This window comes from Lepidochelys kempii, chromosome 17 (assembly GCF_965140285.1).
Source record: "Lepidochelys kempii isolate rLepKem1 chromosome 17, rLepKem1.hap1, whole genome shotgun sequence".
NCBI classification, from domain to species: domain Eukaryota; kingdom Metazoa; phylum Chordata; order Testudines; family Cheloniidae; genus Lepidochelys; species Lepidochelys kempii.
In genome coordinates, this window is record NC_136396.1 from 5,834,794 (window position 1) to 5,847,666 (window position 12,873).

Here is a 12,873-nt window from a genome sequence, read left to right on the forward strand (position 1 = left end):
CCGTACCAGTAAACCTTTCTATATGTAAAATTAATAGATGGTATAACCAAGGATATGTATCAACTTTGGTACTAAATTTCATATGTTTATTTCAATGGTACCCTTTTAATTTCCATCAAAGCAATGGCATATTAACCTGGACATATTATACTGACTGGCAAAGAATATATAAAGAAAAGAGCAAATGGAGAATTTGGTAATCACTTAGGTTTTTTATTCGAGAGATACTCTCTTTTCTATGATAACTTTTTTAGAAATTATTTTGAGATTTTGTAATGTTTTGGGTATACTTTTAACTTGAGTCCACTATTCAAAGTTTGATAGATTAATTAATGGGAAGTTTTGAACTACCCTAGAGGAAAACTCTCAGTGGTCAATATGGAGATTTGGTATATGCAGTTTGCAGTGGTAATGTCCTCATAAACTTTCCTTGTTTTGGTTACAGTCTCCTGGCCTCTGCACACAGTGTTCCTGTTCTTCTGCAAAAGAAAATGGTAAAAATGTTAGTTATGCAAAGAGGAAGGAAAATGGAGGAAAGCCACACATCCCAAAAATATTTTTTGGAACTCGAACACACAAGCAAATAGCTCAGATTACTAGAGAGCTGCAGAGGACAGTATACTCCAGTGTCCGTATGACAATTCTTTCTAGCCGGGATCATACCTGTGTTCATCCAGTGGTATCGAGAAGTAGTAACAGGAATGAAAAATGTGCAGACTTGTTGGAAGGAAAAAATGTGAGTAGTTTTGTTTCAGAAAATGAGCATTCATTAAAAAATATTAATGAAAGATTTAGCTGCCTGAGCAGCTGGATTGAGTAACATTCTAACTTCATAATGGCATGCTGGTTGGAAGCCCTTTTGTAACTTCTAATTCATTTTGTATTAGACCATTAATCTTCAGTAAATCTTGGTTCACAACATCAAAACTTAAAAGGCATAATAGATTATGACAATATATGATTATAGCGTTTGTTTGGGAGCTTAATTATAATTGCAATAACTTTTGCTTTCTCAAAACTTATTTCTTTTTTAAAATGTGAAATATGCTGATGATGATTAAATAATCCACTCAGGCCTGATTTCTCTCTGCTTAGTGTTTTATTTTATTTTATTGAGTGTATCTGGGCATTGAAGATGATTAGAATGCATGGGGGTAAAATTATTGTAGTAATTCTCTAGTTGGAACAAACTGTTTACTGATTCAAAATTAAGAGGATAGGGACTTAATTACCTGTGTTAAGTAAGTAGTAATTTAGAGCCTTTCTCGTGTGAATAACCCACCACAAATCTGGAACAAATAATCTGCTAATGATAGTAGCAGAGATACATTGTGCTTGCTCACACTATGATATAAGTGTTCTTGATAACATAATTTGTTCATCATCATCTTGGGTAACCAAATTTAGGATTTGTGCTCACCATTTCAGAGTTGTTTTAAGACTGTCTTGTTTCCTTTCCACTTTTGCAGCCTGCACTTAAAATAAATAAATAAAACTAAACTGCAAAAGCACAGCAGAATTTATTTATTTACAGGTAATCTGCAAAGGCTAACAAAATTACCCATCTTTTGCTTCTTCATAGTGTATAAGCCTGAAATGAATGTTCCAAAAAGCAGTGTGTATCTGCTTGTTTTCACATTTAAAATTCCTTGTTTATGCTGGAGGACAACAAATAGTTGGCTTGGCTGTACGTCGGATTGAACAAGACTAAATTTTAAGAAATTGAGGGGGATGGGATTTTTATATCACTGTTTAACACCGTTTTGTTTTGTAACACTTATTTTAATTCAAGCTGCTGACAAATACTTAAGAGAAAAGCTATTTGTGCAGGTTTCGATCCTTCCCTTAGTTCCTGTTCCTTCAGTTGTGAGCTGAAAAACTCTTATTCCAGTTTTCTAGTCCTTCAAGAAGTCCTGCAACAAAATGTTGATACTGATAGTTGTAAGGCAAATAGAACATTTTTTTCCAGCTGCCTCTATTCTCTGTAAGGAAGCTAAAAAGGGCACATACACTTTTTTCTTTTCTTTGTTGGTCACTTTTAAAATATATCAGCACCACACATACATTGATCATAAACGTAGGAAGATTAGTTGGGAGTCATTATATGCCAAAAATATTGTGTGTCTAAAAACTTAAAGGTTTTAATAATTGTGAGTATATTCATCCAGTAAAAGGTTTTTGCTGGTTTCCACTGTACAACTCAGACTTTAGAAAACTATTGAGGCTGATAGGAACTGCTTTTGTTGTCTCCACTGGCAAATTGTATGGTCGTACTGTACCTAGTTTCTGTTTTGTCCTCTTGTTGGGGCTTCAAGTTTATTTTGTATTCATCAAGTATAAGTGAGCATTTGCTTTTTATGCTCCCAAGCGCTAAGGGTAAGTTGTAGTGGTAATGAGAGCCAATTACACTGTCACTTTAGGTGTCTATGTTAACCAAGACTATATTACAGAAGTGAGCTGATAAACAGATACCTGACAATTTGTGAGCGAAAAGGCACCAAGTGTGATAACATTTCAACTGACAATCTGCCCCTTAGGGTTGTGTTACACTGTTAAAAATGGTATGGGCTTTCCTGTTCATGTTATCAATCTTCATATGACTAGGCAGCCTTAATTGCCTCTAGTCTAAAGTATATATTTCCAGGGATTTATTCTCTTCTTGGTGGTTTTGTTTGCTTAAAAGTTCATCAAAGAAAAGATAGGATTCACAGTAACTAATTTTACAGTAAAAAAAACAAACAAAAATACCCCCTGTACTCCGACTGACTAGAACAGAGAAATAATAGTTGTTTAGTTATACCTCAGGGACACTAGCGTTAACCAGTATTAAAATTTCAAAATTCTCCACTCCTCCCTGTAATTCCAGTGTATCAGCTCCAACCCATAAATTTAAGATTTGCCTGTCCAATCTCTCCCCTACCCTTCCAGGAAAAACAATACAAATAAACCCAAACCAACCTTGGAACGATGTGCTTTAACACACCTGAGCACCAGTGGAAGGACTGCTGTCAAAGTCATGAGCAGAACAACTATTGTTTGCTTTTATTGTTGAACACAACACTCTCCTGAGCTGTTAGCACAGAGAAGACATACAAATGAACAAGCTCAGGTGGATTCTAATGAGATTTAAATTCACTAGACATTTCTGGTTGGTAATTTGATGATGTAAGAAAGTTGATATACTGCTGGGTGGATGTGAATGTGCCATATTATTTTATTTTCTATCCTTCCCAGTTGAATTAACCATATGTATTTGGATTTATTAATTGCTCATGATTTAGAATCCATCCCACCCTCTTCCACTGCCAGGTTGCTATTGGTAAAATAGATGAAAAATTTCTTTGGGTTCACTGGGGAAAAACTCTGAAATGTACCTTACAGATTTATGTATGATAGGTTATAGATTCTGTCATATTTGCCTGCTTTGTTTCTGCCATTATATTTGTTGTTGTTATAGTCCAAAAGATAACAAGCACTTTTAAAAATACCTCAGTGATCGAGGTGAAGTAAAAGATTACAAAATAAGGGGGTTTTTTTGTTTTGTTTTTTGTTTTACAAAAAATGTAAGTTCACGTACATCATTGTTCCTAGTACAATATTTTGTTTTCAAACTCTCACGTATTTCCTTTTAGGGCGGGTCCTGTGTTTACTACCATGGTGTGCATAAAATTAGTGAACATCATGCTCTACAGTTTGCGCGTAAGAAGTGTCAGGCTTGGGACATAGAAGATCTAGTAAGCCTGGGAAAGAAGCTACGTGCATGTGCCTATTTTGCAGCTCGAGAACTCATGGTGGGGGCAGATATTGTATTTTGTCCTTACAACTACCTGCTGGATCCACAAATAAGAGAGAGTGTAAGTATATTTGTAAGTAGGGCTTGATCTAAAGTAGGAACTTATGTCGGTATAATTACGTCGCTCAGGAAAATCCGCACCCCTGTGCGACATAGTTATGCCAACCTAACCCTCGGCATAGACAGTGCTATGCTGACAGAAGGGTTTCTCCCATCGACCTTGCTACCGCCTGTTGGAAAAGTGGATATCTATGCTGATGGGAGAAACTCACCCGCCGGCCTAAGTAGTGTCTTTACTACGTATTATAGTGGTGCCGCTGCAGCGTTGTAAGAGGAGACAAGCCCTAGATTTTGTTTGTTGCACGGACTGAAGTTAAAGTGAGATGAATAAAGAAAGTGATAAAGGCACATGGTCAACTTAAAACTGCATTCCTGTCTGAATGCTTGCTAGTTTACAAGTAACATCTAAATTAAAGAGATTAAAGAATATTTTTCTTTTCTTTTGCAATTTCCTTATTTTGTACATATGACAGTACCTCTGGTAATAGTCAGTTTCACTGTTTTTTCCATTGTAGCTAATCAGTTGTGTGGATTTTTCACACAACAACAGAAGAGAAACTTCTAGGATGGCATAACTACAAGAAGTGGGCATGGGGGTTTAGGGAAGGTGTAAAAAGTGAAAATACTTTTATTTAATTTAAAAATAAATAAATAAATATATCACATTTCAATATGTCTGTACTTTTTGCTATTAATTATATAGTACCATAAAAGTACATTTTACAAACTCTGCTCCCATAGTATTTACAAGTAAGGACCAAATTCTGTCATTTATGCTGGCACCAGGTTTCAGTTTTGTGAAAAACCTAGCTAGTTCCTATACTGCAGAAATTCTGTCAAGCTCTGAAAAAATCACTTTTCATTGCTTGCACAAGTGACACAATTTGGACAGATTCTTTTTTTAAACATGAACCTACTGGCTGTTGTTTACTCATTTTACTGGACAATTGTTGTCTTTTGCAGATGGAGATTAACCTAAAAGATCAAGTAGTCATTTTAGATGAAGCTCATAATATTGAAGATTGTGCACGGGAGTCAGCCAGTTATAGTGTTACAGAAACACAGCTGAGATTTGCTCGAGAAGAACTTGATACCATGGTCGTCAACAACATCAGACGGAAGGACCATGATCCCCTGCGGGCTGTGTGCTACAGTCTGATGAAGTAAGGCTATTTAAAAAAACAAAAAACAAAACCTACTGTTTATAGTCTTTTTTTCATATCATGTACTAGAAGATACACTGCATAATTGACAAGAAGACTTACAGATATACCTCAAACACTATAGTCCACAAGCCAGACCTCTTGTTTTTCTGATTTTGGGCACCCAAAAAGGATTTGCGGCATTTATGAAAATTAATTGTCTAATGGATCACGGGAATATTTTCAAAAGTCCCATTTCCAGAAGTAACTTAAGCTCCTAAGCACCTAACTCACTTTTTTTCAAAATGGGATTTAGGTTCCTAGGTTATTCAGGTGCTTTTGAAAATTTTACTCCAAGACTTTGGGCAAATCCATCTAAATTTTCTGTGCATTTCCCCATCAGGCCAATCACAGGGATTTTGTGAGAATTAATGTTTGTAAAATGCTTTGTGAGCCTTCTATGGAAGATGTTATATCAGTACAAAGTAGTGTTAAGTCAGCATTAGAGAAACTTATGTTCCCAGAGGAAATCTTCCACGCTGAAGGTAGAGAAAAATTCTATGCAAACAGTTTTTCAAGTGTTGAGAGTAGACATTCTCTGTTGGTTTAGTAAAAGACAATTGGGGTTTGCTTTAACTAAAGGCAGCGCAGGTAGCAACGCCGATAGTTAGGGCTACCCAACACTTTTCATTTGCCTGTAATTTTGCCAAGCACAAACAGTTTGGGCTGATAAAATTGCCCATACAGGATGTCTGCCTAAGGCTGATTTTTTTTTTTTTTTAAGTTTCACCTAATATAACAGCCATTTCTGAGAACCAGGTCAGGGAGAAATGTTCTTTTTCCATGGTTTAAAAAAAAAAATCTCACAACTGTTTTGCTGAGAAGTGCCTCCATGCTTTAGAACAAGAACTTGAAATTTGGCAAGTGGGGTCACCTTGGTGTCAAGCATCCCTGTGAAAATTTGCCCAAATCTGGCCAAGTTATAAGGCTCTGAAAAATTGCAGTGTGCACATGCTCAGTAGAGACATGTTAGTGTTTGGCAGCTAAATTCTCCAAAGATTCTGTCTGCACTGAGCATGTGCGATCCTCTCTCAGCTTCTTTTATGGCGAGACTCTGCTTGTTTTGGCCCTACAGACCAACTAGGCATGTTCTCTCCCTTGGCTGCAGGAGCTACGTAGGACTTTCCCTGCAGTTGTTCTTTCCAGTAGCCACTGTGAAGCCATGCACAGGAACTGATAGCAGGGAGAATCCTGTTTTCTCAGTGCTCTCCCTGATGGTGCCCATGTGTTGTGGAGGGGGAGGAGGCAGCAACCTGACTTGAATGTACAGGGGTGAGGAAGAGGGGCAAGGCATAAGGAATAGGAGCCAGAGGTGGGGGTGGGGTGATGAGCAAGAAATAAGAAATAAGAAGCCGAGGGGGGAGGGGGGCAGGGCGAATGTCAGGGGCCATGGCGTGGAGAAGATCAGAATGGGTGAAGAAGAACATGGACAAGAGTTGGGGGCAAGACAAGGAGACAGAGCAGGCGGACAAGGGCACAAGCTGAGTGGGAGGGGGACCAGGGTAGGAGCTGAACAGGGTGGGTATAGAAGCAGAAGAGGGCAGGGAGAGGTTGCGAGAACAGTGGCAGAGGGGTCTATAACCACTAGAACTTGGAACTGAACCCATTATTATTTATAATAATTATTTATTATAATTATTATTGCTGAGTCTTAACATTCCTTTGCTGTCTAGCAGATAGCTGTGAAACCCTCTGGTAAAATGTGTCTCTCTGTTTCCATCTCCTTCTTGTACCAGGTCCTCAGAGAAGTAATAGCCTTCTTCTGTTACCAGTTACTCCATTAGCTTAAGTGGTAGTGGATAGTGTTGTGGATCTAAAGATCCCAACCCTGCTGATGTTGTGGAGGATGCACATGCTTGTTGTGGTCAGGGGTGAAAGTAACGTCAAAGACTTACCGGTCCAGGGGCCGGGCCTCGGGCAGAAGGGGCGGGACTGAGGTCAGTCAGGTCCTGCAGCCAGCAGTGGCCTGCACTGCCTGGGGCTCCAGTGGTGATTTAAATGGTCCGGGGCTCTGGCCACTGCCACAGTAACAATAGCAGCGGTCGGAGCCCCGGACTCTTTTAAATTGCCAGCCCCAGGGCAGCAGCTCCTTTTGCTCCCCCCTCATATCCCCCCCCCCATAGCTGCCAGCAGGAGGGGAGACAGCGATGTTAAAAAAGCCACAGCAGCGCTTTAAAGTCAAGCGTGTACGGGCCGGTGCCTGCAGCCACTTTTTACAGGTCTGCCATACCGGCCCTTACCGGCTTCCTTTCACCCCTGCATGTGGTTCTACACGATGCAGTTGTGTTTTTTCAATGTTTAAGTTTTTTTAAAAACGTAGGTATTTTTGGTTAAAATTTCCTACATTAAAAGAATGCGAAGGTTTCAGAGTCGAGCACTTGAGTTAGGAAATGCCAGAATTCAGGTTGCCTATCCAATACTGGGTTGTTTTTTTTCCCTACAGGGGCTGTCCGTTAGTGCACAGGATGTATGGATGGGACTGAATCATGGTTGTGTAGTGAATGAAGCTCATGCCTGTAGGACCTCTGCCTCATTTGTTGCAGAATTTGGAAGGTTTATGGTGAATGAAGCAGGGAACTGCAGGAAGAGAAAGCATAATTTTGTGTTAAGGCAGTTTAATGCCACCACAGAGCTGATTGGAAACTGGAATTCACATTCTATGGGAAATTCTGAAATGTTAAGAATAAAACTCATTCTGAAATGGAACAAACAATTGAAATTTCTTGAAATTGAAAAATTCCAAAGTTTTGTTTTGAAAAATATAGAAATAATATTTCTTTTTGACCTTTCTAAGTGTTTCCAAGGCTCCCAGATTTGCCTGGATAATTTGGGCTTTTTGAGGAGCCTGAGAACAAGGCTGCCAGCAGCCCAGACTCCCAGCAGTCTACCTGCCTGAGAGCTGGGCAGTTTATGCAATCTAGAACGTAAGAACGGCCATACTGGGGCAGAGCAATAGTCTATCTAGCCCAATATCGTCTCTTCCGACAGTAGCCAATGCCAGATGCTTCAGAGTGAATGAACAGAACAGGGCATTTTATCAAGTGATTTATGCCAGTCGTCCTGTCCCAGCTTCTGGCAATCAGAGGGATAGGGACACCCAGGGTATGGGCTGCATCCCTAACAATCTTGGCTAATAGCCGTTGATGTTTCTTTCTTTCATGAACACATCAAATTCTTTTTTGAAGCCAGTTATATTTTTGGCCTTCGCAACATCCCCTGGAAGTGAGTTCCACAGGTTTATTGTGCATTGTGTGAAGAAGTACTTCCTTATGTTTGTTTTAAACCTGTTGCCGATTAATGTAATTGGATGACCCCTGCTGAAGATGTAAATAATACTTCCTTTACTCCCTTTTTATAAACCTCCACCACCCGCCACCATTTCATTCTCCTTTGTATTTTGACTGTACAGTGCTGTATATAGTAGCTGCTAACTGGTACCCAACTGTGCATGTCCAAATATTCCAATTAAGTGATTGCCTCCTTCATCAGAAAGCTATCTGAATAGTGGAATAACAATAAGAAATAACAAAAGTGGCTTTGTTTATATTAATTGAGCTTATCTTAATTACATTTGGGACAAGCATTTTGTTATAATATTGGTCTAGGAAGTGTTGCTCATTTAGGAAGTCCTTGTTTATATTAGAGATTAGGTACACCTTCAACTTCACCCTCTTTTCTTCTCCATTTGGTGCCAAGGGTTAACATTTGTGTGCCACTGAGACAGAATAATTTCCCTGTGGCTACTAATTCTCCTTTGTTGGGTCTTTCAAATGTTAAACTTCTTAGCAGCAGAGGAGAGCAACAAGGCTGGAGATTTGACCGCCTCCGGCCTTTTAACCTTATCAGAAAAACTCAGGTTGATTCTCTTGTCAAGTCTGCCAACCGTAGGGAAAGCAGCGGGTGGAAAGCAAGAGACTGGGTGTAAATGACCAATAATTAGTATTATCTTTTTGCACAAACTGGCAGGTCTGGGCCCGTTAAGTGAGTAACCAGCAAAATTCTACGTCCGTTTAAAAGAAGTCTCCGATGTTTGATTCTAGAAAGTACTTAAGCACATGTTTTAGTGCCCTTTCCTACACTTGAATGGGTTTGCCAGTTCCCCTAGTGGAAACACAGCTTATACTAGCAAAAGGGTTCTTGCATCCAGTCTTTCTTCCTCCGTGGCTGGAATGAAGGGATGTGGTTTAATTAGGCTGATTTAACTCATCTTGGAAATACTTAGCATGTATGGTGCAGGTTGTCACTCTTTCCTTAATCATACCAATTACAGAGGTAATGAATGGTCTGTAAAGCATAATAGCTTAAAATAAGGTTTGGTGCAAGGCTACACAAATGTTTCCTATGTATTCCTGACCAATTAAAGAAACAAGTTATATTTTTATGCCCTTTTTAAATAAAGTTAAAAAATAATATATGGAGCGGGGGGGAAATGTCAACACTAAGGGACAGATTTTTCTCGACATCCACCAGCATACATCAGAAGTATCTCTCATTAAAGTCAGTGCAGTTCAATGGTGTAAAACTAGCAGAAGGGAGAACAGAATCAGACCCAAAATGCAGAGCCCTCAACCTTTTGATTAAAGATATTAAATTAAAATAATTATTAATAATATCACAGGAGTATGGTACAATTTGTGAAGTTCATTCAATTTAGCTTCCTGAAAATTGTCATACAGGATCATTGAAATTAATGCAGGAATTATTTAAAATTTTTATTACTCTCTTCATTTGTAGTTGGCTACAGGAAAGCTCTGGTCAACTTAAAGAAAGGGGATATGAAACCTCCTGTAAAGTTTGGAGTGGAAAGGAAATGCTCACCATTTTGCACAATATGGGAATAACAAATGCTACATTTCCTATCCTGCAGGTAGAGTTTTATGTTACAGACATTATTATAAAAATGCATAATATTATTTGGTTTCATGTTTTAAAATACCCTTACACTACTTGTGCTCTTTTAAATCCAGTCCAGTTTCTCAAAGCTGTTGTACAAAAGTGTGTATGATGAAAATCAAATGTAAATCCACAGAAACTAGTACAGTCACACCTGTGTAAAAGAAGTGTGAGTGGTGAATCAAGTTTTAAATCTACTAATTTATTTTCAAAGTAGCAGACACTGAGCTTATTACAATGGTCTTATAATTACTTTATTTCTGTTCTACCAAAGAATAACAGTGATCAGATTATTATTCAAAAATTGTGACAATGGAATGACTCTTAGTTCTATCTTTACTGACCATCTGCATTCAGATTGACTAACAAATCATATTTACTGCATGCTTCAGCCAGTTCTTTCTTTCTGTACAGTACCAATCACATTGAAAGCACTGAGTTAAGTATTAAGATTTTTATCTTCAGTCTAACTTCTCTAGCTGTATTGAGAGAAGTTGTTTTAAAATACTGTGGTGAATACTTGATTTGTATGCATTTGTTTTGGGAATATTTTTAGGATTATATTAATGAGGAGTTTGCCTGTTGCAGAAACATTTTGCTGCTGTCCTTGAAAAAGAAGAAAAAGTATCGAATCTTCATGGAGGAGATGAGCTTATTGAGGTTCCTATTGTGAGCCCTGCCACTCAGATTATGCTAAAAGGGCTATTCATGGTTCTACTATATCTTTTTAAAGATAACAACAGGTTGGTGGAAATATATAGCCTGAATTGTGGACTTTTTTTCTTTCTCCTTTTTACCAGATATATTTAAATTGCAAGTGAGTGTATTTTTGTAAACATCTGATTGTTTATATGAAGATGGAAAGATGGCAAAAATAATATTTTCCCCAAGACATTTGGGTAGTTTTGGTATACATGATAAAAAATGAGCACTTGTAAGAGCCAAGCAGAGTGGAGGCATGCATAGTACAAACATGTTCCTGCTTCTTTGCCAAGTTGTCTCTTTCTCAACTATTCAGCACCTCTGTTATTTATTTCAGTGTCAGGTTTCTCCTGAGCAAAACCTACCGATTAAACAGGATTGTGCCAAAAAAATTTCTCTTGTGGGTAAACATCCAATAAGTAGTAGGTTGATATCACCAAATTAATTTTCTTTTTTATATAACTAAAATGTTGAGAGTGGTTTCTCTAAAGGTCAGACTAGAATATTTTCTTGGCATGTTGCCTAACTCCAGTCTGCACTTTAGATCACTTTAATGTTAATTTAAAATAATTAAACTACTCTTTTGATACCTTCACTCTTAAAGCCAACTGTAGCTATTAAATATTTTGTTTTAGAACTAATTCTGTAATACATGGCTTAGCAATTATAGAGGCTCTTTATGTTTCTTAAATGGAAAGTCATATAACTTTTGAACCTTATATCTTAAATCATATTCTCTGTTTCTAGTGTAGAGTACGTTCTTCCATATATTGAATGCACAGTTGCCAGCTCATTTTATTATAGGCAGAGTTTGGTACAGCATTAGGCTGGATGCTTAAGGTGGAACCACATTGTGTCAACACTGGTTTTGGTTTTTCAGAGTTTAATGCTGAACCCACATGACAGATTTATGAAATATACATTTAACAAACACTAGTGCAGGTTACGTCTATTTACCAGTTATATTAATTTACTTCTGTATAGATTTGCAGATGACTACAGAGTTGCTTTGCAACAAACATATGTTTGGACAAATGAAAAGCAACTTGATATTCCAGATAAAAATGCTTTCTTTGCACAACCAAAACATCAGAGGAGTTCACAGCAGAAAATAGCAGTCCATACGCTTAACTTTTGGTGCTTGAATCCAGCTGTGGTAAGCTAAGTACAAAGTGAGCCAGAAACTCCTTACTGACCCTCATTTGATCACAAATACAAATATAATAGTTTGTACTGATTTTACTAATTTGTTTTTTTAATTTTCCTTAGGCCTTTTCAGATTTAAGTGGTAATGTCAGGACAATTGTTCTCACGTCTGGTACGCTCTCTCCAATGGACTCATTTTCTTCAGAACTTGGTGTGAAGTTTACTATCCAGCTTGAGGCAAATCATGTTATTCATAACTCTCAGGTAAATGTTTGCAGCATTGCTTTCACTCCTGAAACTTTAATATTCATTATAAAATAAGCAATAAATGGCAAGTTAAAATGAAGACCATATAAACTCGTTCTATTTCTATAACTCAAAATGGAAAGAGTAAAATAGACATTTACTTGCATTGAGAAAGTTGTCAACTAAGTGTTTAAATGAAACTATGGTTGATACATAATAATCTTAAATAAAAGTAGTAATAGTAAGTAAATATTATTTCACCAGTACAGCTAAAAAGTAAACACTACTGGTAACAGCACCTCTCACTTTGGTGACTTGCTACACTCCTTTCTCTGTCTCTCGATTTTATATTCTTGTTCCTTAGCATTAATCTGTTCAGAAATAATCTCAGTATTTTATTTACTTTAGTTTTTACATTTCCCTATTAATTTGGTATAAATATGTATATAACATTGAAATATTAATACAACAGGTTTGGGTTGGCACCATTGGGGCAGGCCCCAAGGGTCGGAAGCTGCATGCCACATTCCAGCATACAGAGACCTTTGAATTCCAGGATGAAGTGGGAGCACTTCTGCTTTCAGTGTGTCAAACTGTTGACCAAGGGGTCTTATGCTTTTTGCCATCTTATAAAGTAAGGAAATTTTAATTCATATTCTTCTCTCTTTTAAAAACCCTACTTAAAGATTCGCTCTCTAACTTTTTATCCCTATACATAAACATAGAGACAACAGCCGTGTCCATGTTGGAATTGCTCGGATCCTGTAGTTGTTTGGTTACAAGTTTGTTTTTTGTGCAAGGTATGTTTTGTTTCATTATAGGAATAATAGG

General features: G+C 37.6%; 1 protein-coding gene across 1 annotated transcript in view; it reads left to right on the forward strand.

Moving 5' to 3' along the window:
* Positions 1-12,873, forward strand: part of BRIP1 (BRCA1 interacting DNA helicase 1) — a 127,336-nt gene that overhangs the window by 40,879 nt on the left and 73,584 nt on the right. The window contains exons 8-15 of the mRNA XM_073315419.2: positions 446-736; positions 3,633-3,854; positions 4,817-5,016; positions 9,790-9,922; positions 10,537-10,691; positions 11,635-11,806; positions 11,920-12,060; positions 12,515-12,676. Coding sequence (XP_073171520.2) covers positions 446-736; positions 3,633-3,854; positions 4,817-5,016; positions 9,790-9,922; positions 10,537-10,691; positions 11,635-11,806; positions 11,920-12,060; positions 12,515-12,676 — 1,476 coding nt within the window. The remainder of the gene's footprint in view (positions 1-445; positions 737-3,632; positions 3,855-4,816; positions 5,017-9,789; positions 9,923-10,536; positions 10,692-11,634; positions 11,807-11,919; positions 12,061-12,514; positions 12,677-12,873) is intronic.